The 27,768-nt window shown below is 39.3% G+C and overlaps 1 protein-coding gene across 2 annotated transcripts in view; it reads left to right on the top strand.

Moving 5' to 3' along the window:
* Prdm5 (PR/SET domain 5) overlaps window positions 1-24,471 on the top strand; it is a 133,962-nt gene extending 109,491 nt beyond the window's left edge. For both annotated transcript variants that reach the window (XM_070022052.1, XM_070022051.1), the window contains 2 exons: window positions 17,770-17,874; window positions 23,944-24,471. In XM_070022052.1, the coding sequence (XP_069878153.1) occupies window positions 17,770-17,874; window positions 23,944-24,108 (270 nt within the window). In that variant the 3' untranslated portion in view covers window positions 24,109-24,471. The remainder of the gene's footprint in view (window positions 1-17,769; window positions 17,875-23,943) is intronic.
* The last annotated feature ends 3,297 nt before the right edge of the window (window positions 24,472-27,768 follow it).

Here is a 27,768-nt window from a genome sequence, read left to right as displayed (position 1 = left end):
CGTATAGCCTATGACACTAGACATGACCCAGGTACCACCACACCAGTGTATTCCTGCAAGATGGAGCTGGATCCTAGTACAGAACGCAGCAGCGTATTAGTAAGGACAGTTGTAGAGATTTGTCTCTATATGCATTGCATGGATGTCACGAGCCTCTGCTGGGGTGTCCTGTATCATCTATTTGCATAAATATTAATATGCACATGCACACATTGACCTCACACCTTTCTTGGAGTACTTCTGCTCCTGTCCTCGCTCTGCTCAGGGAATGGAGCCTCTGTCAGTGTAGAGTATTGTGAGCATTTGCTGGAATGAGTGCTAGACTGCTTCGGATATATTTTTGTGTGTGTATGTACAGTCCTGGAGATTGAACGCAGGACCTGGGTACTGTTCCTGAGTTGTTTTGTTCAAGGCTAATGTTCTACCACTTGCACCACAGCTTAACTTTCATATTTTTGATAGTTAATTGGAGATAGGAGTCTCCTGGAATTTCCTGCTTGGGCTCGTTTCAAAACCAGATTTGAGCCACCATGCCCGGATTGCTTCGGATCTATTTTATTTAGAGACAATAGAGTAAAGGGACTTAAATGAACATGTGTTTCCAGACATGTAAGGGGAGTACTATGTCAGTGCCAAAAAAATGACATTCCACCAAGAATATAGTCTTTAACATGCGGGACAGTTTATCACCAAGTAACATATGACTCAGTGACTGAATTTTGAATTTTGAAAATATTCAATCCTGTTTCTATTTCCCCATTGGCAAGACATGAGTGAGTTCTCCAACATCTGTCCTGTAAAATGCCTTTGCTTGTGCTGGGGCTGCTGCATGCAAATGTCTATTTGTTTTGTACAATACTGGACTTCAAGCCCCATTTGGTATCAGGAGATGGCTGATGGGTATTCTTGTGTGCAGAGATCAGTTGTATACTTCGTGTAGGAAGAGGGAAACATGTACACTCATTGAATTCTCTGAGAACCTCATGACAACTTAGTTCCTGATATATCAGAGTAAGAATTGCATTAATTGAATCATCTGCCAACTATATTAACATTGACTAAAGAGAGAGGGTACCTGGCAACTGGGAGAAAAATAAGGATGAAGAAAGGGGAGAGAGCAAGCTACTTGGAGACTGTGCCACAGTTCTTTTCCTGACATTGAAGGGGCAAGACATAAAGGATTAAAACAATACAATCCCCCCATGCAATGGAATAGATCTACCAATCCATGAAATTAGTTATGTCTTAGAGACAGAGAAATTAGCTTGAAGTTAGTCTTTTCTTTTTTGCCTTGTGTATTCTGAAATCCCAGCTACTGAGGAGGCTGAGATTGAGAAGATTGTGGTGCAAAGCTGGCCTTGGCAGAAAAGTTCATGAACCCTTTTCTCACCTGAGAGCAGGGTGTGATGGCACAGGCCTTTGATCTTAGCTACAGCAGGAAGCCTAAAATTGGTCGATTACACTCCAGACACAAAGCAAGACCTTATGTCAAAATAGCCAGTGCCAAAAAAGGACTAGAGGTATTGCTCAGAAACAATCCAAGGTCCCATTACTGTGCCCTCCAAAGTTCTTCCTTAAAAGATACCAAACACAGCCTTCTTATGGGGAAAATGTTTGGTTTGGTCCATCTTTAGTTTGGTCCTTCCTTCTGAAGTCTGCTGTGCTGACTGCCACACCCTCCCTTTTTCCCTTCCCTAAGTACTGAATGCAAGTGCCCCCAGGGGGGTAGTCTCTTTTGGGGAAAGGGCTAACTAAAACTTCTCATAACTATCCCAAGTTCCTTCTACCAGTAGGATTATAGATTGTGACTCTTTTTACCCAGGAGACATAGGAATGGGGAGGGAATTGTGCAAGCTGATCTGTTCAGGACATTGCCCTACCAAGTGACAGCTGATGACTGTACAGGGACGATGCATACAACCCCTCGATGGTATCTAAGCAGGCGATCACCATAGACTACCATTCCTGACTTCACGGGCTGCTCTTTCATGCAGAGGCTGGCTTGAAGTTATCTTTCTGGAATCATGACCCCACCCTGCCTCATTTGTTCCAAACTGGAGTATTCTGCAGAATGTAGGACCATGAGCTACCTTCCCTAGGCTAGGCCTAGGTAAATAGGGATGGTTGGTCACACCCGTCATAGTTCTTGAAAAGAAGTTAATGAGAGGTTCCTTCTTGAGCAGTACACAGAGCCCAGCCAACTAAGAACTAGCTGTAAGAAAGGGAATGGCTGTCCTTGATGATGGTAGGCCATTGTACTTTGCAAATAAAAATGGTGCTTTGTAGAGGTTGGAAGTCTACACCTGTCTGCCTGATTGTGTGTAGTATCACCAGAGACGACATAGTTTTCACAAAACACTCAGCCATCCATGAAAGGAGATGAAGCTTAAGACTACTTCCTGGAAGAAAAACAAGCAAAAATGAAAACTATAGCAGACAAAAAGGATAGGAAGAGTGAAGATACTTATCTGAATCTTAAAAGTGTTTTGCAGCTGGCACCAGTGCACCAATCAAGCCTGTAATCCTAGCTACTCAAGGCTGAGATCTGAGGACCAAGGTTCAAAGCCATCCTCTACAGCAAAGTCCTTGAAACTCTTATCTCCAATTAAATACTAAAAAGCCAGAAATAGAACTGTGCCTCAAGTGTTAAAGCACTATCCTTGAGAACAAAAGCTGAGGAACAGATCCCTGATTTCAAACCCAGGACTGAACAAACAAAAACAACCTGTTCTGCAGTTGCCTTTGGAAGTTTAAAACATGTGAAATTCAGATTTGGAAAGTACAGATTCTCTTATTAATTGAAATAACCCTTTTGTGTTGGCTTTCTTTCTTGTTCTTTTACTTCTTAGACTCTGCTCTTTGGAGCATTTTATAACTTTGTAACAACTTCAGATCTAGCTACATCTCTGCCAGGACAGCCCTGTAACCCTCACCTGTGAAAATAGACAGGCTGTTTTTTCCCAGCATGTTTGAGGTCTGAGAGAAACAGGTGTATGCTACTAGCTCCCTGCCATTGATGTGGCATGTTGGCTCAGACATATAATTTAAACTGATGCGATTTCCCCTGACTCCTGCCTGCCCCTTGATGGTTTTATTTCACCCGTTGACATGCCTTGGCTGCAGCGCAAGGCTGGCTGGCTTTGGATGAATTAGCTGCATGTGAGATAGTGCCTTTCTGTGGTGTTCCTCTTGTTTTCTAAGTTGTGTAACAGGATAACTATGTTACTCCTTGAGAATTTGATAGCCCTTTTTCTGAGGCTTTGCATTTACATAATTCCTTTCTCCTCCAGACCTCTGCAGAAACTTTACGGTTTTATTCAAAGATGGATTACACTTGCCTCCATCATTTATGTCAGAGGCACGCTCATTGTGTGGGAAGTAGGAAATTGAATTAATTCAGTTCTCTGTGGGCTGGCTAGATATTCCTCTGAAATGTAGAAGTTGTGACTCTGTTGGAATCTCATCTTCTATCATTCTATGTATGCAAATGGCATGTCTCCAAAGTTATCAATGTACATTCTGTCTGTCATATTTAATCTATGTAGTAGCAGAAGCTGTCTGTGGGTGGATAGTCACTTTAAGTCCGTCTCCCTAATCTTCTTGGTCTTCTCTTTGCAGATCTGTTGCCCTCTTCTTGAGCATAAAGACCACAGTACAACACTCAGTACTCATTGGGGCCTTTTTGTGTGTGTGTGTGTGTGCATGTCCTAGGGATTAAACTCAGGTTTTGGGTATTGTCCCTGACCTTTTTTTGCTCAAGGCTAGCACTCTACCACTTGAGTTATAGATTCACTTCTGGCTTTTTACTGGCTAGATGGAGGTAACAGTCTCATGGACTTTCTTGCCCAGGCTGGCTTCAAACCACAGTCCTCATAACTCAGCTTTCTGCATAGCTAGGATTACAGTTGTGAGCCACTTATGCCTAGCCAGCTCCGCAGAGACTATTAATTGGTTAACTCTCATGGGAATTGCCTGCTTGCTGTCAGATCTTTTCTAAAGAGAGCATGGAACACATAGGTAAATTGGTGTGTAAGCTTAAAATGACCTTTTTTTTAGAGGAAGTACTTAATACAAGCTATTAACTGTATCAAATTACAACTTTGTTTGGAGAGGCCCTATTAGTAAATTAATATTTTGGAAAAAATTATTTTTAAAAAGCTATCTGGAATGTGTAAGACTGATTTTGGACAGCAAAAATTTTAAAATAAAAACAAAGAGAAACATGGAAGACAAAAGAACGGGGTGGTAGCATCAGCAACCCGCATCTTCACAACAATCAATGTCATGATTTTCATAGTTGGCTTCCATAATTATTTGCAACTCAATCTTTACTTTTAACTTGCTTATTACATAAATTCCTTTACAAGGGGTTTCATTGTGCAATTTTATACATGTGTATTGTATACCCCATTAAATTCACCTCCTTGACTACTCCTATTCAATTTGCCTTGCCTTCACTTCTAAAACTAATTTCAGCAGGTTTCCTTGTCATATTCATGATTGTGTATGAAGTGTTTTGGCCATATTCACTTTCCTCTACCTTCTTCCTTCACTCTGCCGCCTCTCCAGTCTCCACTTCCAAACAATCCATTTTACATTCCTGTCATTCATTTTTAAGGACTGGATGTGTCTATGAGATTTGTTTGGGGAACAACTTACATGTGTATATATGTATATTTATATATATATATATATATATATATATGGTTTTAATCCTTTCCATACTATATTTTTATCATATTTATTTACCTTATATTCCTTTTATCTTTCCTCCCTTATATTTTCATAATAGCTCATACTAAAAGTTGCTTTCCTAACTTTTCAAATGGTGAGTGTAACGTTTTCCTTGTGATAAAGTTCTCCTATGTGTATTGTTAGTATTTGGTAAGATTTGCAAAATAAACTACAGTTGGAAATTGTGCAGAAAAATAATTCCTCTGTTGGCATTTCAGTACTTCCTGCCACTTCTTGCTTCAGACTAAAGGCATTCTTTACTAGGCACAGCCCACATTGTTCTCAGAATTCACATTAGCAAATGCATTTTCACCTGCCTTTATCAGGTGCCTCATGGGTATAGGAAAGTGTTGCAGTCCACAATAGTGATCACTCCTGTCTTGGGAGTTCTTAAACTATTATCAATACTTTTTCCTTAAACACAACACATAATTCTGTTGGTATATGTCATTTATAGTAACATAGCTAGGGTCTTTTCACAAGTAGGTAATCACTTGTAACAGCAGCCCTGGACTTGGAGCTTTTTTTCGTTGGCTGAGTGATATGCTCCTATAACCTGAGCCAGGCAGTCTCTGCTCACAAAAAGTGCATTAAAAGATAAGGATAAGCTGGGCACCAGTGGCTCATACATGGAATCCTAGCTAGTCAGGAGGCTGAGATCTGAGGATTATGGTCTGAAGGCAGCCCAGGTAGGAAAGTCTTTGAGACGCTTATCTCCAGTTAACCACCAAAAGTCTGGGCATGGATCTGTGGTTCAAGTGGTAGAGCACTAGACTAGAACACAAAAGCTCAGGGACAGTGCCTGAGTTCAAGCCCAAGGAGTAGCGCCAAAATACATGCATACATGTATAAATACATAATACATACTTACACAAAAGTATTAAGTCATATACCAAGAAGTTCAGATGGAGGGCCGTGTGGCAGTTTGCAAATTCACTGGCTCAACTGGGTCACCAGGGACTCGCATTTCTAATTGTTCCCTTGAAGTAGCATCTTGAAGTAGTGATCTGCCTCCATTAGTAGAAGAGATCTTTCCCAAATCCCCCAAAGACTTTACACAGCCTGTGTCCTGCTCTAGCCCAAACCCTTGACTGTGAAGGCAACGAAACTGGCATGGTTGGCTTGGCTTGTTAGACCTCTAGCAAGTCTAAAGTTGGAATCCTCAGGGACTCCCTCAGCATGCCAGAGCCCAGGCCACACTCTACCTAGCTGTGGAATCACCATGGTGGAGGTGGGTGACACACCTTAGTAGCTTTAAGTCTCTTCTGGTAATCCCAGCTTGTAGGGACAAGTCTGAGTGAGACCAAGGTTCAGGGTGGCCTGGGAAGTAGCCTTTACTCCCAGGGAGTGGCAGAGGCAAGCACCCCAGAAGAATCGGGGTTGTACCCATGGGGATGAAGACATGGGGAGAGGAGCCCACAGGAATGCTGGGCAATAGCCTGACTTTCTTTTTCTTTTTCCTCTTTCCTTCTTTCCTTCCTTCCTTCCTTTCTTTCTTTCTTCCTTCCTTCCTTCTTTCCTTCCTTCCTTCTCTCCCTCCTTCCTCCCTCCCTCTCTCCCTCCTTCCTTTCTTTTCCTCCTTCCTTTTCCTCCTTCCTTCCTTTTCTCATCTCTCCTCCCTCCTCTCCTTTCGCTTTCATTCTTTCCTTTGTTCTTTTTTGTGCCAGTCCTGGGACTTCAACTCAGGGACTAGGCACTGTCCTGAGCTTCTTTTGCCCAAGGCTAGCACTCTACCACTTGAGCCAGAGCTCTGCTTCTAGCTGTTTTGGTGATTAATTGGAGATGAGAATCTCACAAACTTGCTTGCTTGGGCTAGCTTTGAACGGAGATTCTCAGCTCTCAACCTCCTGAATAGCTAGGATTATAGGCGTCAGCCACAGGTTCCTGGCTATATCTTACTGTTCTAACTGCATTCATGCAGCCCCAACAGAGCACATTTAAAGGCTAGAATGTATGATTCTTTGCTTGCTTTTTGGCAAACTGTATCATGTCCATGCAAGTTACAAGAGTTTCTGGCTACACAGTCATTCTACTTCCACACAGGATCCTGTGAAAAGTAATAATTCAAGTAATAATCCCTAAGAAGGGACCAGGTACCTGCCTTCTTTTTATTTGAACTGTACAACTCTTGAACAACAATGACAAAACCCACAAATATGTGTGTGTGTGTGTGTGTGTGTGTGTGTGTGTGTGTGTGTGTGTGTGTGTGTGTGTGTGTATGGTTTTGTTTACTGTTCTTATTTTTAGTTTTCTATATGTGGATTACACAATTCATTTCTCCTAGTTTATAGGAAGTGTGTTTTCCATTAGCCACCATGCAAAACCAATTATGGATGTGTTATGTTGAAAACCTGCTTTAAATAATCGTTCCTACCTTTTGAGAATTACAACTTTTAGGTGCATCATTTACTGGTCCACGAGTATGTTTTGTGATTTGCTGAAGGATCACACCGGCTTTAAAAATAGGACAGTGAAAAAAAGCCACAAAAGGCTATAAACATCTGTGAAATTTTTCCCTGGCAGGACTGCAGTTAGAGGGTGCAGCTGCGATGCATACACTTGCAGAACTAGTGCCATGAAGAGGTGGTTAGATGTATGGCCTGCTGTCCTTTGGGCTGTGTACTTGTCCACTTTGCTGTGTGTAGGAGGAACCTATGGGCCACACTGGCAAACCGGTCTCTAAATCTCATCACTGATGAACCACTGCAAGTTGCTGCTGTCTGGGGCTCCCTTGTTTTCTTAGATGATCTATTTATTGTGTGAAACATAGTGTCAGGTGCACATGCTGGCCCCCCCATCATCAGCTACCGCATGATACAAGAGTATTGCTACCCTGGATGCCGGATGCCATAAATAGCCAAAGCTTGCTGGGAAGATTTTTTTAAAGGTGGTTTTTGGAATCTACTGCTCATTAGGGTGCTGTTTCGTGGTTGATACTAAACTTGTCAGAGAACAGAGCTGTCTCTGAGCAGCTGAGAGGGGTGAATGTGTACAAGGTCAGATCCAAGGGATTTCCCCTGAGGAGATAAGGATAGAAGTGACATCAGAAAGAGGAGAATGGTGATGTTTAGTATAAAGCCAAAGTAGGGCTTCTTTTACTTATTATAGAAAAAATTTCAGCAGAATAGTGAATCCTCCTCTATTCTCAAGTAAGACACTTATTCATGCTTTTTCCATGAATATGTTGTATTTTTACTTGCAAAATGATGTATTGTGTGTGTGCATGCACATGCACACAGAAATACACACATGTGCATTCCAGTACTAGAGCTTGAACTCAGGGACTTACTCATGTTCTCTCTTGATGTTTTTGCTCAAGGCCAGTGCTCTACCACTTGAACCAAAGTTCTACTTCTGGCTTTTTGGTGGTTAGCGATAAGAGTCTCAAAAACATTTCTTCCCAGGCGAGCCCCCTGAGAAGCTAGGATTAAAAGTATGAGTCATGAGTATTCGACTTTAAATGCTACTTAATTCACAATGCTATATATGATTCTGGTGGCAGGTAGCCTTCTATATATGATGTATTGTAGACTGTGTTTTTATAGATATTCCATGAGCAAAGATATTTTTATTCTAGATAGCACTATTCAAAGTATGGCTCACAAACCAGTGGCCATTCACAAATTCTGTGTTTCTGGTGTATAATAAAAGTAAAACATGGCATAGAATGTTTAGGACATCATAAAACCTTAACATACCTATGATATTCAAGTGCATGCTAATTTCTGCATTAATTTGTTTCTTATGTTATGACAGCATCACTGAAAATGACTGTGAGAAACATCGTATTTCAGTACACATAGCTTCCAAAGCTATTTGTATATTTCTCTATTCAGCTACACACTGCTCCTGGAATTTCACCTTCCTACAGAGGACTGTGTCAATGTATGGAGATAATTTGGGTTGTCATAGCTGCTCTAAGGGGGATTGAGGTGGGGAAGGGTGTGTTATTGGTGTCTACTGGGTACTGGGGCCATCCTCTACAACAAAGCATTGTCTGGTCCTAAATTTCAGGGATGCACAGGTTGGAAAGTCTTCTGTAGACCATAGGACACAGCTTCAGCTGCTCTGGGCCTTGTCTAGAGACAAGACAATGGACTTGCTATGTGCGGCCTGGCAGCAGCCTTAAGCTGGTGGCATGTGATCTGTCTTCCATTCGAGGTTCCATATTCCACATGGAAATAAAAGAAGACACTTTGCAGATGAGGGAATTTGAGGGTTATCGTTTTGACCCTTTAATAATAGAGTGCATTCCTTTAGTTTATAAGTTGTCAGTTTCAGGTATGCTTAGTTTCTAGTTTGTGTTTCAAGAACCAGTAAAGCCACAACTTGGACAAGCAAAACATTCATAATTTTTGTTTATTTAGAAATTTCATATTTATGACATCTACTGCACGTCCATATGTCATCAGTTGTTTTGTTTTGTGCCAGCCTTGGGATTGAACTCAGGGTCTGGGCACCGTCCTTGAGCTTGTTCTGCTCAAGACTAGTGCTCTGCCACTTATTCTACAGCTCCACATCTGTCTGCTTTGATGCTTAATTGGAAATAAGAGTCTCATAAACTTTCCTGTCCAGTTTGACTTTGAACTGTGATCCTCAGACCTTAGCCTCCTGAGTAGTTCTAGGATTATAGATATGAGACACTATTAATTCTTAAGTTTTTCTTTTAAGTTTTAAAATGAGAAATGATCAACAAAAGCCATCATTTTCCTGAACTTTAATAGGGTAAGTAAGAATTCTTAGCTATAAAGTACTTTAAATGGTAGTCCAATAAAATGGATTTGGAAGAGTAAATGGTCTTTTTATTTTAATGTGTGATTCACTACCACCATATCTGATTGCCCTTAATAATTGTATGTCATATCCAAGTTGCCCTCATGGAAATGATACCAGTGAGTGTGGACACTGTAGGTTTGTTAGGGCATCAAGTTAGATATAGCAAAGCATGTACTGGGAACATTCTCATAACAACAGAGGAGCTACTATTTTGTTCCTAAATTGAAGCTGCCATGAAGCAAACTCAGGGTTCTTTATATATATTCCGTTATCATCACGAAATAAGCACTCATCATTCTATGATTTTCTAACACTTTTGACCTTGGTCTTTGACTTCAAAGGGGAGGAAGCTCCTTTGTTTTATTTTCTGTCTCCATTTGCCTGTGGTTTGATGAACACCACCAATGGAAACCTTTAGGTTGTCTACTTTTTCATGGTTAGGTTCATACAATGATGCTCAATAGTCTTTCCTTTTCTTTGCATATGTGTATTAAGGTCAGTCTTTACTGCTTCCTGGTGAGCAATCTTTAGCTAAACTAAAAAGAAGCCCCTGTAGATTTATCGAAAACATAACTTTTATTTCTACAAGCCTCTCTTAAGTGGTATTGAGACATGTTATTTCAGTTTATCTTGGCAAAAAGCAAAACACAAAAATGCTCTATAACCTGTGAAGCTTTTTTCTTTTGGTATAGAAGGCCATTAACAACACAAAAATGACTTTTTATTAGCATTATTCCAAGGTACAGGCCACAGAGCCCCATAAATCCTATCTTCTGAATGAATTCTGCCTGATCCTATTTGATTACAGCTAGACAGATTAGACTCATGATGAATTTTGCCTTTGATAGATTACATAGCTCAACTGATGAATAGATGGCCTCTCTTTTGTAATAATTCCCCAAAGACATTGACAAGCTATTTTGCAGTTAAACCATGTAATCATTCAGAAACAGAATTAATCAAGAACCTAATTATTTTGTCTCTAGTTAAATCCAGCTAGTGAGTTCAAAAAGATGTTATTCATAGTACATATAATGTAGCATATGTATATTATGTAGAACATAATATAACATTCCAGCTATGAAAATTATAGAAGCACTTTCTGTAATAATTTATAGAATAAGATTGCATGCTTGCTGGGCACCAGTGGCTCATGCCTGTAATTCTAGCTACTCAGGAGGCTGAGATCTGAGGATCAAAGTTTGAACCCAGCCTAGACAGGAAAGTCCCTAAGACTTTTTTTCCATATATATTTTTTATTGTAAAAATACTAGGGGTTACAGTTACATGAGTAGGGTAATGAGTACATTTCCTATTGAGCATTGTTACCTCCTCCGTTGTTTTTCCCCTACCATCCCTTCCCCCTCCACCTTCCCAACTCCTCCCACCCCTTTACTCCTCCCCCAAAATAGTAAAGTTCATTTTCAACATAGTGTCTGTACATCTTATTGTTACATGGGTCAACCTGTATCCATATTTAAGCATTTTGCTATATCCCTTCCCCTCCCCAAATGATAAATATGTATATACAAGATGCAGGATACTGGAATCAGATACAGTGAAAACAGGGGTTATACCATAGGGGAAGAGCATGCAAAAGAAACAAAAAAGAATCACATAGTGCATTATAAGTATGTTAAAAACAATAGCAAGAAAGAAAAAAACACTTGTGTCCCTGTCTTGGGGTTCATTTCACTTAACATCATCTTATATGGGCATCTGTACATAGCTTTTGATCTTTTTTGCTTGTCCTAGACATGTATAGTTATTGCAAATAAGGGAAACCATGGGACCTATGTTTCTTTGGGCCTGGCTTACTTCACTTAATATAATTTTTTCCAAGTCTTTCCATTCCTAACAAATGGGGCACTGTCACTCTTGCTAATGGAGGCATAGAATTCCATTGTGTATATATACCACATTTTCTTGATCCATTCATCTACTGAGGGTCATCTGGGTTGGTTCCATATCTTAGCTATGGTGAATAATGCTGCGATAAACATGGTTGTGCTGGTAGCTTTGGTATGACCCTGTTTGTGATCATTTGGGTAAATGCCCCATAGTGGTCATAGAGGAGCTAGGTCATAGAGGAGCTCTATGTGGAGTCTTTTAAGGAATCTCCATACTACTTTCCAAAGTGGTTGAACAAGTTTATACTCCCACCAACAATGCAGTAGGGTTCCCTTCTGGCCACATCCCCTCCAGCATCTGTTGTTACTAGATTTCTTGATTATAGCCATTCTAACTGGGGTGAGGTGGAATCTCAATGTTGTCTTGATTTGTATTTCTTTTATGGCTAGAGAAGATGAGCATTTCTTCATGTGTCTAATAGCCATTCTTATTTCCTCTTCAGAGAAGTCTCTCTTTAAGTCTTTAGCCCACTTATTAGTCTGGCAGCAGTTTCTTTGAGGATTTGTTGTTGAGGGATTTAATTTTTTGAGTTCTAAGTATATTTTAGGTATGAGGCCCTTGTCCATTGTATGGCTAGTGAAGATCTTCTCCCAGTCCATGGGCTTTCTTTGATTTTGCTTGCTATGTCCTTTGCCATGCAGAAGCCCTGCAGTTCAATGCAATCCCATTTTTCCAACCTTTTTAAATTTGTTGTGTTTAGGGAGATAAAAAATAGAATGGAAGAAAGACAGCGTTTTCAGTAAATGGTTCAGGCAAAATTGGTTAAACACCTATAGAAAACTAAAGCTAGATCCATATTTATCACCCAGTACCAGAATCAACTCCAAATGGATCAAAGACCTCGAAATAAAAGCGGACACCCCGAAAACATTACAGGAAGGAATAGCACAGGCCAAAATTTTCTTAATAGAGACCCAGAAACACAACAAATCCCTGAGACTTTTATCTCCAATAAATTACTCAGAAAAATCTGGAAGTGGCACTGGAGTTCAAGTGGTAGAGCACTAACTTTGAGCAAAAGAAGCTCAGGGATGGTGCCCAGGGCCAGAGTTCAAGCCCCAGAGCCAGCCAAAATAAAAGATCTCATGCTCATATTAAAGACTCTTAGAATAGAGGGAAAGGTGGGAAAGAGAAGAGTACTGAAATTAGAATAAAACAGTGTTAAAATGATATGTGTGAGTATCATTTCCATAGGCTGAGGCCTTTGGAAGTTCAGCCTGCTTGTGTGGTGTTCGTTTTCTGTTATTTAACAAATATCTGAGACAATGTACTTATAAAGCGGAAAGGTTTATTTTAGTACAAACTATCAGAGGTTTCAGTCCATTGGTCACGTGGCCCTTTGAAATTTGGCCTTCCATGGATCCACCAAAGGAAACTGAAGGACAGAAGGCGAAAGCCAGTGTGATGAGCTCCAGTGGGGTGTGGGTCGCCTTGGACACTGGGAGAGCTGGTTTCCTATGGTGGTGTGGGAAGGAAGACAAGCTGTGTGTTCAGATTAGAGAGTTACCTGGAGTTACTGTGAGGCTCAGGCACTCTTGACAAAAGCTGGACTCATCATGAGAGTAGGGAATGAAAAGGATCTGCTTGTGGCAAAGGTTGGTGCTGGGTTATTTAACTACTTTGAAGCAAATTGCTGACAAGGAAGAAGTTTTCCTCCTTGGGTGGTGGCACAGTCCTTTCTTCAGGTAGATGTGGAGCTTTTTAAAATTCCCACTATTTGCCTGTTGAGAAAACCCTAAGGCTAGAAGTAGATGTCAGGTGTTCTGTGATTGATAGCAGAAGCAAATGCAAATGAGCACGGTCTGGAGCTTACTTACCCTCAATGTAGGGGTCATAGGATTTTTCAACAGATAAAGACCACCCAATGTGAGCTTATGATTTCAGATTCCACAAACACATAAGAAAACCGAGCAGGAGATGGGAGAAATCACAGAGTAGAACTAGATTTCCTTAGAACTTAAGATAATGATTTATCTGATAAGGAAAATGATCTAAATGTCTGGAATATTTTGAAATAAGCATAATTAACACAGGTGCAAGAGAAATTCTTACAAAAATTAAAATGGAATTAGAAAAGAAACAAATAAAACTTAAAGAAATTAAAATAGGATTAAATATTCCAATGGTCTTTTTAAATAACAAGTAATTAGTAGCTAAACAGAACTGATCAACTAATGCTAAATTTCCCTTTATTCTTGGATTCTCTTTCACTAGTACCTGAAGTGCAACATAAAGATATGGAAATGTAAAGCAGTTAAGAGACATAAAGAATAGAATATTATACATCTAAATGGATTTGTAGACAATTAAAACAAATGAGACCAAATTACTAATTAAATAAAATCAGAGTTTATCACCAATTGATCCTTGAAATGATACAATGATAAGAAATCATAAAAAGCAATCCAGTAAAACTGAACTGTACTGATTATAAAAACTAACAATGATTCTGTAATTGGGCATTAAAGTGGGCTGAGTGTTCATGTCTTCTCCAACTTCGTGTGTTGAAAGTGATGGTATTAAGAAGTAGGGTTTTAGGCCATGATGAGGTCATGACAGCTCTACCTTACCTTTATAAGGAGCAAAACAGACCAGTGTTTTCCTTCTGCTGCATGAGACAGAAAGTCTGTAACTCCACAAAGGGCTTTCACTACAAACCTCCTGTGTTGGCAACACATTCAACCTCCAACCTCTGAAGTGCAAGACATAAATTTGTAAACCAAGTATTTGCGGCTCATGCCTATCATTCTAGCCACTCAAGATGTTGAGATCTGAGGATCATGATTTGAAGTCAGCCACATGGCAGACAAATCCAAAAGACTGTTATGTCCATTTAACCATCAAAAAGCCAGAAATGGAGATGTGGCTTAGGCAATAGAGCACCAGCTTTGAGCATAATATGCTGAGGGAGAATGAAAGGTCCTGAGTTCCCTCATTATGGGAAAAGGAAGGGATAGAGGAAGGAAGGAATGGAAGGAAGGAAGGAAGGAAGGAAGGAAGGAAGGAAGGAAGGAAGGAAGGAAGGAAGGAAGGAAGAGAAAGAAGAGATCTTTGTTTTGGTTACAAGTTACCTATTCTATAAATACATTTTCAAGTTAAATACACTTTAGATGAGTTTATTAGACCATGTTAAGTAGGGGAATTGCTTAATCATGGCTGTAGAATTGTATATACTCATGAAACCTAATAAGATTCTCAAAATTTATAAAACCAAGTAATAGGCTTACAAGAATACCAAGGATCTCAGTGTGAGAAGATGTTTTATTAACTTGTAGACATATGTGGCCAATCCTATACAAGTTAGACATGAGACCTCCTGCTTCTAGACAGTTAGCTCTTGGGAACTGCCCTCACATTTTCCACTTGCAAAACCTTTCTAGCAGCATCATTTGTAAGGATGAAAGGTAAGGTACCCATCACTTGAGAATGGTTTAAAGTTAATTATGTTGTAACCATTGAATGAAACATCGTATGTCACATTAAAAGTGAGTAGTTGCTGCATGTGTTGTAAAAGGATTAGAAGCTTGTAAAGATAATGTAACATGGAGCAAAAGTGAAGTGTTTTCTTAAAACACAAAATTATGCCAGTATATTTTTTCTGTACTTTTATTTGTGAGTGAGTATATGTGTGTGGCTGCCAATCCTGGGACTTGAACCGGGCCTGGGCACTCTGAGCTTTTTTGCTAAAGGCTAGCACTCTATCACTTAAGCCACTGCTTCACTGCTGGCTATTTTAGTGGTTAATTGGAGATAAAAGCCCCATGGACTTTCTTGCCCAGGCTGACTTTGAACTACAATCCTCAGATCTAAGCCTCGTGAGTAGCTAGGATTAGAAGCATGAGCCTCCAGCACCCAGTAAATACTCCCTTCTTCAAGTGGTTTGATTTTTTTTTGAATACAGATGATAGTGATATATACAAATGGACTCAGGTCATTAATAATCGGAATGGATGAGAAGTGACTTTATGGTTATTAACGTTCAGTTTCTTCCTAATGGCATTTTAAAGCAAGGCTGTAGTCACTGATTATCTCAGCCCGTCATCTATCCTGTGAGATTTTAGGGTGCAGACACTGTTTCCCCGTTGTGCTGAGGAGGGAGATGACTTTAGAGACCAGAACTATTTTCTCTGCACCATTTTCAGCACTGTCTCTTCCATCTCTTTTTTCCTCAGGACAGTGTAACTCAGACTGTGTGGCTCACCTTAGAGATCCAACAAAAACAATAAATAGCACAAAATACTTTCCTTGATAATTCTCTCTTTCCTGCCTAAAGAGCTCTTTGTCTCTGCTTCATAGTCCTATTTTCTCCATCTGATCCTTATCTGGCTCCTTCCTACATCTAACACTAGCTGTGATCATTTGGGTCAAGATTGCTGGGACATTTTGTGGAGTTATTTTCCAGCCGGTCTTCTTGACCTATCTACCACCTTTTTTTTTTTTAATTGTAAAGGTTATGTACAGAGGGGTTGCAGTTTCATAAGTCAGGTATTGAGTCAATTTCTTTTTGAACACTGTCACCTCTTCCCTCATAGTCTCCCAGTTTTTTCATCTACTACCTTCCATTTAGGTCACTGACCATTATGCCCTTCCCTGGCTTCAAGGTCATACCCTGCCCTGGCTTCCAGCTCATCAATCTGCTCATCCCTCTTTTTTTTCATTGTCAGATATGGATCTTGAACTCAACAGCCTACACACTGTCCCTGCGCTATTTTACTCAAGGCTAGCACTTCACCCCTTTGAGCCACAGCTCCACTTCTGGTTTTTGAGTGGTTAATTGGAACTAAGAGTCACAGGGACTTTTTTGCCCAAGTTGGCTTTAAAACAGGATCCTCAGATCTCAGCCTCCTGAATAGCTGGATTACAGGTATGAGCCACCAGCATCCAGCTTTTTTCCATACTTAAAAGACAGACCAATACTCTTATTTTGCTTAGGAACTTGTCATCCACATCTAGTGAAACTACAAAGAAAGGCAGGGAATAATGAACCATTCATTAGAGTGGGCTGTTTGTCCTGTCCCTCCAGAGCTGGAAGTGTGCTTCATGAGGAAGACCAAGGTGGCCACCTGTACTGGGAATGTTTTACTCCCTTCAGGTAGCTGGTGGGCACATGTAAATCTGTCTTACTGCTTACATAGTGTTGTTGGTCTACAAAGAGAAGCTAGTTTTTTAATACCAGGTGTAAGTACAATATGTTATCATAAGAGGAAATTGGAAGCAAATCTTTATAAGACCTCATTCCAAATCAGTGTTTGTAATAATACTTCCAAGGTATATTTTGAAAAAGGAAAAAAGTTCTCATTGCAGTTTCCTTAACTCCAAAAAATCATCCTACTGTTACACTCAGTACTAACTTGCCATTCATGTGAATTGGACCTACTTAATTTGTGTGTTTATTTATTAGTTAATTTAATTCACAAATCATTACAGGCTAAGATGTTAGTTTCCAGTGACCATTTATAACTAAGGAAATTTGGACACATCTTCTCTTCCTTTTGCCATCTATCTTTTCCTTAAGAATCTGGCCGACAATAAAATTCCTCATTTAAAAACTTAATTTTGGGTGGGGTACTGGTGACTCACACCTGTAATCTTAGACTCTCAAGAGGTTGAGCTCTGAGGATTGTGGTTCAAAGCCAGCCTACACATGAATATCTATGAGACTCTTACCTCACAAAAAAATGCTGTAAGTGGTGCTGTGGGTCAAGTAGCAGATTGCTGGCTAGCCTTAAGCAAAAGGAGCTTAAGGATAGCACCCAGGCCCAAAGTTCAAGCCCCAGGATCAGAAAAAAAAGAAATTAATTAATTTAGATTTTTTTGAAAGAGCATTTAACCAGGATAGGGGATCATGAAAATGACAGTACATCAACTAAAATCAAGCTTTCGATTTTGAAACTTTTACCCAATCTTCTCTTGAAATTTTAGTTTAGCCCCCAAATCCCTATGAAATGGTGAATTACTTGCACAATCAAACTCAGGGATTCTCTGCTTCCTCAGCTAGTGACACCCTTATTATCCCAGTAAATTTTTATAGCAATACTAGGCCAAAGGAAATAACTGAAAGTTTGGCTCAGTAGCTCCCAACCAAAAACCAACTTTGACACCACTAACGAAGTACAGCTTGGTCTTACGTTGTCATTAGCAACTACCATCAACCAGGAGCTTTCCATGTCCATGAGAAGGTGATTATTGCTTTATCTTGACATTTTGCAATAGCCACAATCCCCCTCTGTGACTTTGCTACAGCGTTTCCAAGGCTTCAGTTCACCCGCTGTCCACCCCAGCTCTCCTCCCCAGGGAGGACTGATCATCCCTCACTAAGGTCTTCCTGGTCTCTCTCATTGCTTGCAGGAGAAGCCGTACAAGTGTTCTGACTGCAGCAAGGCCTTCAGCCAGAAGCGGGGCCTGGATGAGCACAAGAGGACACACACTGGAGAAAAGCCCTTCCAGTGTGACGTGAGTTTCCATTCTCTTTTCTTTGCCTGGTGTCTTCCAATAGCAGAAAGGGTGCCCACATGTATGGGTACTTGGTGTATATGTGAGTGTGGGGGAGAAGCGGTATGCGTGCACAAGTGCATCTGGGTGTTTAGTTTGTATCCTCTACAATCATTGCCTGTTAACGTCCGTGCTGTTTATAGTTTTTTATTGCATAATTCATAACATCACATTGTAGCTCTTTTACTCACTGTGGTTTTCTAGTAGGAAATAAACTTTGACTTTCTTTAAGACAAGCTGACACTTGCGGCAATGCCATGAACTTGTTCTCCACTAGGGTAAATTTACGATGAATTGAATCAGCTTTCCTGTGTCTGTCCAAGTCTTGGACAGGCTAATGACATTTGAACCAAAGATTTGGCTAGTTATAGTTATTATTTATTTTGTTAGATTCAGTATATTTCTAATATATGTGTAAACTTCTTTGTGTTAAATAAGAATGTAATTTTCTGCTTATAACATGTGAATTGAAGCAGACTCATTTGACATTTTTGTTTACATTATTTTTGAAGGATAAATACCACTGTTGTACATAAATGTAATCTGAGCATTGATTCATTTAGGGAGAAACATAGTTTCTTAACCAATTCTTCTACCAGAGTTTGCTCATGACAGAGTTGTCACAAGTGCTAGGCAAAGCATGAGAATACTTACTTTTGACACCTACATATCAAAAAGTATTAATGTAGAGGAGGAAGAAGAAGCATTAAAGCAATAATATGTGAAATAGCACAGCAGATTGATTCTCTGTAAAAACTGAGAGAAACTTGAGAACTTGGTTCCCTAGGCATTTTCCTGTGGATAAACTATCCTGCACACTGTCCCCATGGAGGAAACACAAACACAAGATGCCTTCTTTTCCTTCTGTGAAACTTCACTGGTAAAGTTAAGACAATGAAACATTCCCAGTGGGTCTACTCAGAAGAGTACTTTTATTCACAGTGCACTCCTGTAAGGAAAGAACTACTTGAAGAGAAGGAAATGTGTGCACACGGCACCTTATTCTGGACTGTAGTTCTAGCTCTAGCTTTGTTTCAATTTGTTTAACTTGTGGCACATTTATAAAGGCTCATTAAATGATTTAATTGTGCATCTGTTGGGTGCCTGAACTTATGTGTTAGTGATGTATGAATGTTACCTTCACATTCAACCCAACTGGTATCTGTGTGTTGAATATGTTTATAAAATATTTCTTCAGAAAAATAGAGACATAAGCAGCAAAAAGTAGGGCTAAAAGGTGTGACTTGGGTGTTAGAACACCAGTGGAGCAAATGTGAGGCCCTGAATTCAAATCCTAGTACAACCAAAGGAAAAGCATTAGCCCTTCTCTTGTTTTTTTTTTTTCCAAAAATTTTCGCAATTTAGCTCTTCCTCGTAAGTTTGCTCCATGTTGAATTAACCTTTGAATATGTCATATCTTAGGGTTTCTTCCAGTTGATTTCTCAATCATCTGAACATCCCTAAAGCACCATAGTTATTTTCACACAACATCCAACCCCAGTAGTAAACACAGTTACCAAATAAGTTGACCATATGTCCTGATGCTGATTTTTTTTCCTAGAATAATCTGCTTAGCTTATCTGTCGTTTTCAGATTTTTCTCTAACACTGTCCTAAACTTGCCTCCCAGAATCTAACATAGATGAATGACGATGATGATGATGATGATGATGATAGATAGATAGATAGATAGATAGATAGATTTTAAATAGAAGATAGATAGATGATAGATTTTCTATATGATATATATGGATAATATTCATTTATACAAATCCTCCAATAACTGGAGTCTCATTTAGGTTGGAAACCAAAGCTTTCCGGGCTCTACAGGACCCTGTGTGTGCTGCACTCAGCAGCCTCATATCCTAAGCTTTCTGACATGACCCTTGCTCTCTAGTGATGTGGCCTGTTTATGTCCTTTGCACACACCGAGCATGCCCGACATCCGGGTCTTTGTATTTGTTGTTCCCTTTACTTTCACATCACTCCCTGCATGTCTTTATGGCCTGCTCCTGAACTTCTCTTCAAGTGTCTGTCCAAATTAATTTCTCCTCTATCTTTATCACCTTAGCTCATATCCCAGCTTATTCTTTATGGGATTTATATCTACCCCAGATGTATATCTGTGCTAACATTCATCTATTAAGCAACATGACAATAGGAATTTGTTTCCACTATTTCTTGCTCAGTCTTCAAGCCTATGAATTGCCCCACATAGAAGCATTTAGTGGCCATTTGAAGGAATGAATGAATGAACCACTGTGTTACTTCATGTCCACCTCACTGCTGGCTTAGAATAATAATAATGCTGTTTGTTATTTGAAAATGTTTATAGAAAATTTGAATTTCTATTTCTTAAGGTCTTTTCTATTAATAGGTGTTTCACTTTGTTACAAAATAAAATCTATTTACATTTACTTCTAGCCTAGTATAATTATAAGAATAAAGATTTCTCATTGTTTGGTGTACAAATCAATATAACTAGAAATAGAGTAAAGGTTCAGATGAGACGCAAAAGTGGAAGGAAAGAAATGGGAATATCACCACTGTGCTATGTGAACACTTTCTTGTCCTCTATTTTAAAGTAACTGTAAAAATCTGTAGAGTTGGCTGATGTATACAGAGCATCATTGGGAATCCTTTAATGACTACACTTAAGCTCTTGAACACAAAGCTTTCACTGTCTAGGTAGTGCGTTTCACAAGTGTGATATCAGGTACTCAGTGGACATTGAATCCCCAGTCTGGCTCTCATTCAATAGTCCATTGGATTGCTCACATTGCGTCTCCTGTGTGGAGCTTCTGGGCCTTCCTTAGCTCACAGCCATTGTCAAGGATTTCAGCATCTTGCTCAACTTCCTTCTTACTTTCTTCTGCTTGCTGCTGCTGTGATTTTTTCCCCTGGGACTCCGGAAACAGACTTTACTTGCTATTCCTCCTGTAATCTGGTGAGCTGAACTGTCTAGGAACCCTCTTTATATTCTCAATGTCATTTTTTTTAATGGTGTCAGCCAGACAAATGGGAAATGTAGAGTCTGTTCCCATCTCTGGTTGAAGTTAAGAGCCTTCACTAACCGTTGGCCCTTGGGAGGTAATGTAGACTCTGAGCCCAGACTGTCTGGATTTAAATTCTGGAAACAATGACCAAGTTCGGTGAACTTGGGAAGTTTGGTTAAGCTTCCCTGTCTCTGTTTCAAAATGGGGAGAAATAAAACTCATACCTGTTTTAAAGAGTGGTAGTGACGATAGAGTGAGCTAGCATGTGGGAATTGTTCAAATATTGTGCTAGACACCAGGGTAACAAACAAGATCTCAAAATCTGTGGTCTTGTGGATTAGACAATTAAATAAATGATGAGTTACAGTCAATGATTTTAAAACAGACTAGAATGAGAAAGAGGAAAGCTGTTATCCTATAAGAGTATTCAGAAAAGACTAAGTGACCTTAAATGTGGGTGGGAGTGATCTGTGTGGAGGGAACATTTCAGGAGAAGGAGCGACCTGGACGGCAGCAGAAGGTGAGAAGCAGGAGGTAGGAGGAGCTGGAGCCCCGCAAGGGAAGGAGACTGCAGGGTAATATGAAAGAGGGAACCCTGGAGGTCTATCAGCAATTGGAAGAAATTATCTGTGAGCCTGGTGTCCACTGGAAGCCAGTGAAAAATTTAGTCAGTAATTCACTTTGACATTGGGCTTAAGAAGGAGACAAAGAAATAGAACATGCGGGCTAGGCACCAGCGGCTCACGCCTGTAATCCTAGCTACTTAGGAGGCTGAGATCTGAGGATCGTGGTTCAAAGCCAGCCAGGGCAGGAAAGTCATTGAGACTCTTACCTTCAATTAACCACCAGAAAACCAGAAGTGGCACTGTGGCTCAAGTGGTAGAGCACTAGCCTTGAGCTGAAGAGCTGAGGGACAGTGTCCAGACCCAGAGTTCTAACCCCACAACCAACAAAAAAACAAAAAAAAGTCAAGTATTTTTAAAAAATCTTCTTTATGAATATGAATATTAAAGCAGAAAAATGATTCTCCATTTATTTCGCTTGAAAATACTTTTCATTGATAACCTCTTTAATTTCTTTAAATTTTCATCATTTGGGAGAGTATTTATATTGCTTATAAGATTGGCCTCCCTCCCTCCTTCCCTTCTTACCTACCTATTTCCTTCCTTCCTTCCTTCCTTCCTTCCTTCCTTCCTTCCTTCCTTCCTTCCTTCCTTCCTTCCTTCCTTCCTTCCTTCCTTCCTTCCTTCCTTCCTTCTTTCTCCATTTGCCCAAGAAGTGAAACTCCCCACAGAAACTTTCTTATTTATTTCATATATAATATATTTGATATGCAATATATACACACATTTACATATAAATTATATATGCACACCTATTCATATGTTCACATATGAACACATAATACACATGTGTATAAGAATGCACATGTGTTGTATATTTATACATGAATGTATCATTTTGTCCATGTGTGTATGTGTATGCGTATACACATAACCTTTATACAATGTTAACTAGTTACATGCTGTTTAAGTAGTTGTACAAAGGGGTTTCAATTCAGCATGGCAGTTGGTGAGTACTGTGCATCTTGATCAATGTCACCCCAATGCCATTCTTCCCATCTCTCCCACACATCCCCTTAAATCATCTGGTTCCATTTTTCTCCCCCATCAGTCCTGAGGCTTGAACTCTGGGCCTGGGTATTATCCCTGGGCTCCTTTTGTTTAAGGCTAATGTTCTCCTACTTCAGCCCTAGCACCACTTCTATGATTTTCTATGATTAATTGGAGATAAGAGTCTCACCGGCTAGCTTCAAACACAACCCTCAGATCTCAGCTTCCTGAGTAGCTGTGATTATAAATGTGAGCCACTGGTGCACAGCACCTGGTTCCATTTTTACATATGTACATTGAATATTATGACTTATTCATCCATCCTTCCTCTCCATCGCTCTGTCCCCTCCTCTTAACATCACCCCATCCTAGACAACACATGTTCCACTGTCTGGTATTCTTTTTGTTCAACTATGACCTAGTTGTTCAAAAAAGTTACACCATTGGAATCTTCTGTGTATACCATAATTCAGTGAGATTGTATATATTTGCATATGATCTTCTGTATGTATTCATATGCTTATAATTTATATCTGACTTCCATATCTGAGAGAAAACATGGTTCCTTTGTGTCTCTAAACTTGACTTAAAGAACATAATTTTTCAGAGTACTTTTGCAAAGCCATTTTCCTTCCTCATTATATCCATTATGCTTTTTATAGTATTTTCACGTCATTGAAGTATGTCTTATTTTATAAGCAATTCATATGAATGGAATGTTTTGTAACATCAAACTTTGAATTTGATTTTATTTCCTTTAATAGTTTAACTATACCTTACATAGTCCTTTTTCATTTATACAGTTTTGATTATGAAGCGGTTTAGTGTAGACTGAGCCAGGTGTCATTATGTCAGAGCTTATGTGAAGTAAACTTGTTCCAGTCTTTAATCAAACTACACACACACACACACACACACACACACACACACACACACACACACACACACACACACACACACACACACACACACGGAATAGGATGGGCTAGTGGGTAATAAATGTGCACGTGTTGCTTGAAGCAGTATTAGCCAGTGGCACCACAAGTGGGATCCTGAATGGGAAGGATGACTGGTGAGAAATGTCTTGTGTTATTTATGCCAAAAGGAGAAGTGTCTCTAGTCTAGAAGGTATTTTGCTTTAGAGGTAAAATATACCTTCTTGAGATAAGAAAGGTGTGTTACAACGGAGTCATTTCTCAAGGGCTGTTTAAGTGTGCAGGTGGAGGGAGGGGAAAATAACACTTGCAACTGTATTTTTTTTAACCTGGTGTTAAATTCCACTGTTCCAAGAACAGTTTGGAATAAATGTTAGTGCATACTTGAGAAGGGATTTTTATAAAGTATGTGGTATAAATAATAAATACTTTGGTGTACCTGAGGTTCTTCAGTATAATGTGGTTGGTATATTTGCGTCTTTTCTAGGTTTGTGACTTGGCTTTTAGCCTGAAGAAAATGTTGATCCGACACAAGATGACTCATAATCCCAACCGTCCCCTGGCAGAATGCCAGTTTTGCCATAAGAAGTTTACCAGGAATGACTACCTCAAGGTGCATATGGACAATATCCACAGCATAGCTGACAGCTGATGGCACCCGGAACGCAATTAAACCATTCACAGGGGCTCCTAATAGGAATCCCAGATTTTTCTTAGGTGATCACCATAACAGAAGCTGCTGAAAGTCACTGGCTGAGCTCATAGTTCTTATTTACCTATTTTGGACTTTATAGATATGCACATAAACACAAATTAATTTTAAAAGGTTTTTTGTTTGTTTCTGTGCCAGTCCTGGGCCCTGTACCTGAGCTTTTTTGCTCAAGGCTAGTGCTCTTGAGCCACATCCAATTCTTTTTCTTTTCTCTTTCTTCTCTTTTCTCTTTTCTTTTCCTTTCTTTTCCTTCCTCCCTCCCTCCCTCCCTCCGTTTCTTCCTTTCTCCCTCCCTCATCCTTCTCCCTCTTTCTTCTTTCTTTCTTTCTTTCTTTCTTTCTTTCTTTCTTTCTTTCTTTCTTTCTTTCTTTCTTTCTTCCTTCCTTTTTTCTTTCTCTCTCTCTTTCTCTCTCTTTCCTTTCTTCTTTCTTTCTCTCTCTTTCTCCTTCCTTCCTTCCTTCCTTCCTTCCTTTCTTTCTTTCTTTCTTCCTTCCTTCCTTTTTTTCTTTCTTTCTCTCTCTTTCTCCTTCCTTCCTTCCTTCCTTCCTTCCTTCCTTCCTTCCTTCCTTCCTTTCTTTCTTTCTTCCTTCCTTCCTTTTTTTCTTTCTTTCTCTCTCTTTCTCTCTCTTTCCTTTCTTCTTTCTTTCTCTCTCTCTTTCTCCTTCCTTCCTTTCTTTCTTTCTTTCTTTCTTTCTTCTCTCTCTCTCTCTCTTCTTTCTTTCTTTCTTTCTTTCTTTCTTTCTTTCTTTCTTTCTTTCTTTCTTTCTTTCTTTCTTTCTTTCTTTCTTTCTTTCTTTCTTTCTTTCTTTCTTTCTTTCTTTCTTTCTTTCTTTCTTTCTTTCTTTCTTTCTTGTGGAGGGTAGTTTATTGAAGCTGAGTCACATGGACTTTCCTGCCCAGGCTGGCTTCACTCCACAGTCTTCAGATCTCAGCCTTCTGCATCGCTAGGATTGCAGATGTACACCCTCAGTGCCCAGCATCAAATCTTAGTTTTACTAAGCCATGTTACCAATGGAAAAAAAAATATCTCTGTAGCCTTGCAAAATACTAGTTCTGTTGTTTATCAGATATCCTGACAGTGTTTTCTATCAGTTAATAATGATGCTTATTAACATACTTCCCCATTAGACATTATTATTTTATGTGTGTATGCGCGCACATGCGTGTATGTGCCCATGTGAGAGTGGGTATGTGTGTGAGTACTGGTTAATTCTGATTCAGACAGAAATCATGATATCTATTTGCAGATAAGCATCAAGTAAAGCATTTTTCCAAGTCTCAAGCTTGATAGCAGAATAAATTCTTGCTCTTTTGTGTAACAGTTACATACAACAAATAAGTTTAAGGAGATACTTAAGATCTAAAGTAACTCTTAAAATACTGTTCATCTTAGAGACTCCTCAGGAACCATTATTTCTACTCCTCCTGTAGATCTGGAATATTTCCTAATGGTCTATGGAAAAAAAAACAACAACTGTAACCCGTCCCTGTCCATCAGGCTGTTCCTCTCAAGTTTCTATTGGTTATCTTAAGAACTTGACAATGTAAAAACAATATAAAACACAAAGAATGCAGGTTCTCTGTACGTGTGCGCTGGTAGGGACAGGACAGTAGTGCGGATGGCTGTGTGAGCATGGCACACATCATCCTTCCCTCTGATTCATGCATACACACCGAACATCTCAATGAAGCTGTGATGGAGTTCTTAACACATTGCCGGCTCATTTTGCAGAAGATGTTTTCCAGAACCATGGCAGGAGATGATTCTGAAACTCCTGAATTATCCTCAGTCATCTTATATAAGTAGGAATTCAGAATACAAGCACAGGTCTGGCAGCTGTTATCCTTAAAGGAAGTGGCAGCAAGACCATAACCTCTCCCTTTAGGGTATATTTCACTAAAATGTTTGGCTGCAGCACGCAATGAACACTTTATTTGGGCAGGTGATAGAATTAAAATCTAATAGTCATGTCCAAATGAGGCAACCAAAAACAAGAAAAAAAATAGCTCAAATCATGCAACTACTGAAAAGAGAGAAAGTAGAATTTAAGGAATTTTGTGGTTATCAGGGGAAAGTTATCTGAAATCTCATTTTAGAATCATATTAACAGCCAGCCCGGTTTTTTAAAGAAACATAAAAGCTCAATCTAGATCCATAAAGCTCGTAAAAATACTAAATTTGATACTTAACTACGGATAACTTTTTAAAAATACAAATGCTGGCATTATAACTTAGAAGGTATCTAAGCAGTGTGGTTGTGAGTAACATTTTTGTATCTGAAGTTAAACACTGTATTTTATTTAAAAAATAAATTTTAGTCTCATTTCTGACTGCATCATTTGTTTGAGCAATGTATTTTAGATCTGAAGTGTTTTCCCTTTATCATTGTATCATTCAGTACAGTATTACAGGTAGGTTCAGAGATCATTCATAATATCATTGGGTATACCAACATATTTTTGAATACTGAATTTCTCATTGCACAGTCACTGGCTTATATTTCCCTTGCCTTTCCCTCCACCATTTTCTTATTTTTTCAAATCTAGATCCTCCAATCTCAGCATCCTGTAATTACAGGAGTGTACCAATTGTTTGAAACTTTAGTCTTTTAAACGTAAGGACAGGGTGAGGTATTTCAAGTCTTCATTTATTACATTATTTATTATTTTATTTATCATTTATTAGGTGTTAACTTTTACTGTGGAAACTGTAACTGAATCTCTAAAGCTCTCTAGCTTTATCTGATAATGTAGGAGTTTCTGGTGGCTGTTCTTAAGCCACACTGCTGGGTAAATCACTTCCTGCAGGAAACCAGGGCATATGAGCTTCAATTTACTGGTGCTTGCTGAAGTTCATGTGCTCATGCATTGTCCAGAGCCTGTCCTAGGTCTCTTTGTGCAGTAAGCTGATTGGTCAGCTACCATTTCCTCATCCACCAGTGGCAGGAAGTCAGTCAGAACCCCAGTGTGGCTCAGAAAATATCAACTTTGTCAATTTGAATATTAATTAGACCATATCTTGTTAACAACCTGAGAAATTCTGAGAAAACTTTGAAAGATTTAATTTTACTATTCCTTGCTACTGTAGTACAAATGCCAACTTTCATTTAATAAAATGCACAAGAATGCTGAATTATAACTTTGACTCTTGAGGAATACATTGTTTTTATTTTATGGGGTCACAATCAATTTTGAAAATACCTCAAAACCCAAAGTTTGACCATAGCATCAAACCCTACACCCAGAGACACGGGCTCTCTGTGCCAGGGCAGGGCCCTTTGTGTCCTGGATATAAGCTTTCATGACAATGAACATTGCAATAAGGCTGGAGAGAGTAGCATCTCTATTTTTTATAAACCTTCCATTTTCCAGAAAGGATTTAGGTGGCTTAGAAAGGATTTTCATTGTGAAATGTTTGATGGCTTAAGAGTATTAAAAGACTAGAAACCTCAAAAAGCCTGGGATGGTCAGGAATTCTCCATATGTCGTGCACTGGGTAATATGAGATTGTTTTCTTGATTTATAAAGAAAAAATAAATCAACACCAAAGTCCCATTTTTATAAGAGAGTACACTTCAAAGGTTCAACTCTCATTACTCT

The sequence above is a fragment of the Dipodomys merriami genome, unplaced genomic scaffold (genome assembly GCF_024711535.1).
Source record: "Dipodomys merriami isolate MVZ:Mamm:240054 unplaced genomic scaffold, mDipMer1.0.p SCAF_15, whole genome shotgun sequence".
Lineage (NCBI taxonomy): Eukaryota > Metazoa > Chordata > Mammalia > Rodentia > Heteromyidae > Dipodomys > Dipodomys merriami.
Note: the sequence above shows the minus strand (reverse complement) of the source record. Positions and strands in the feature narration are given on the sequence as shown.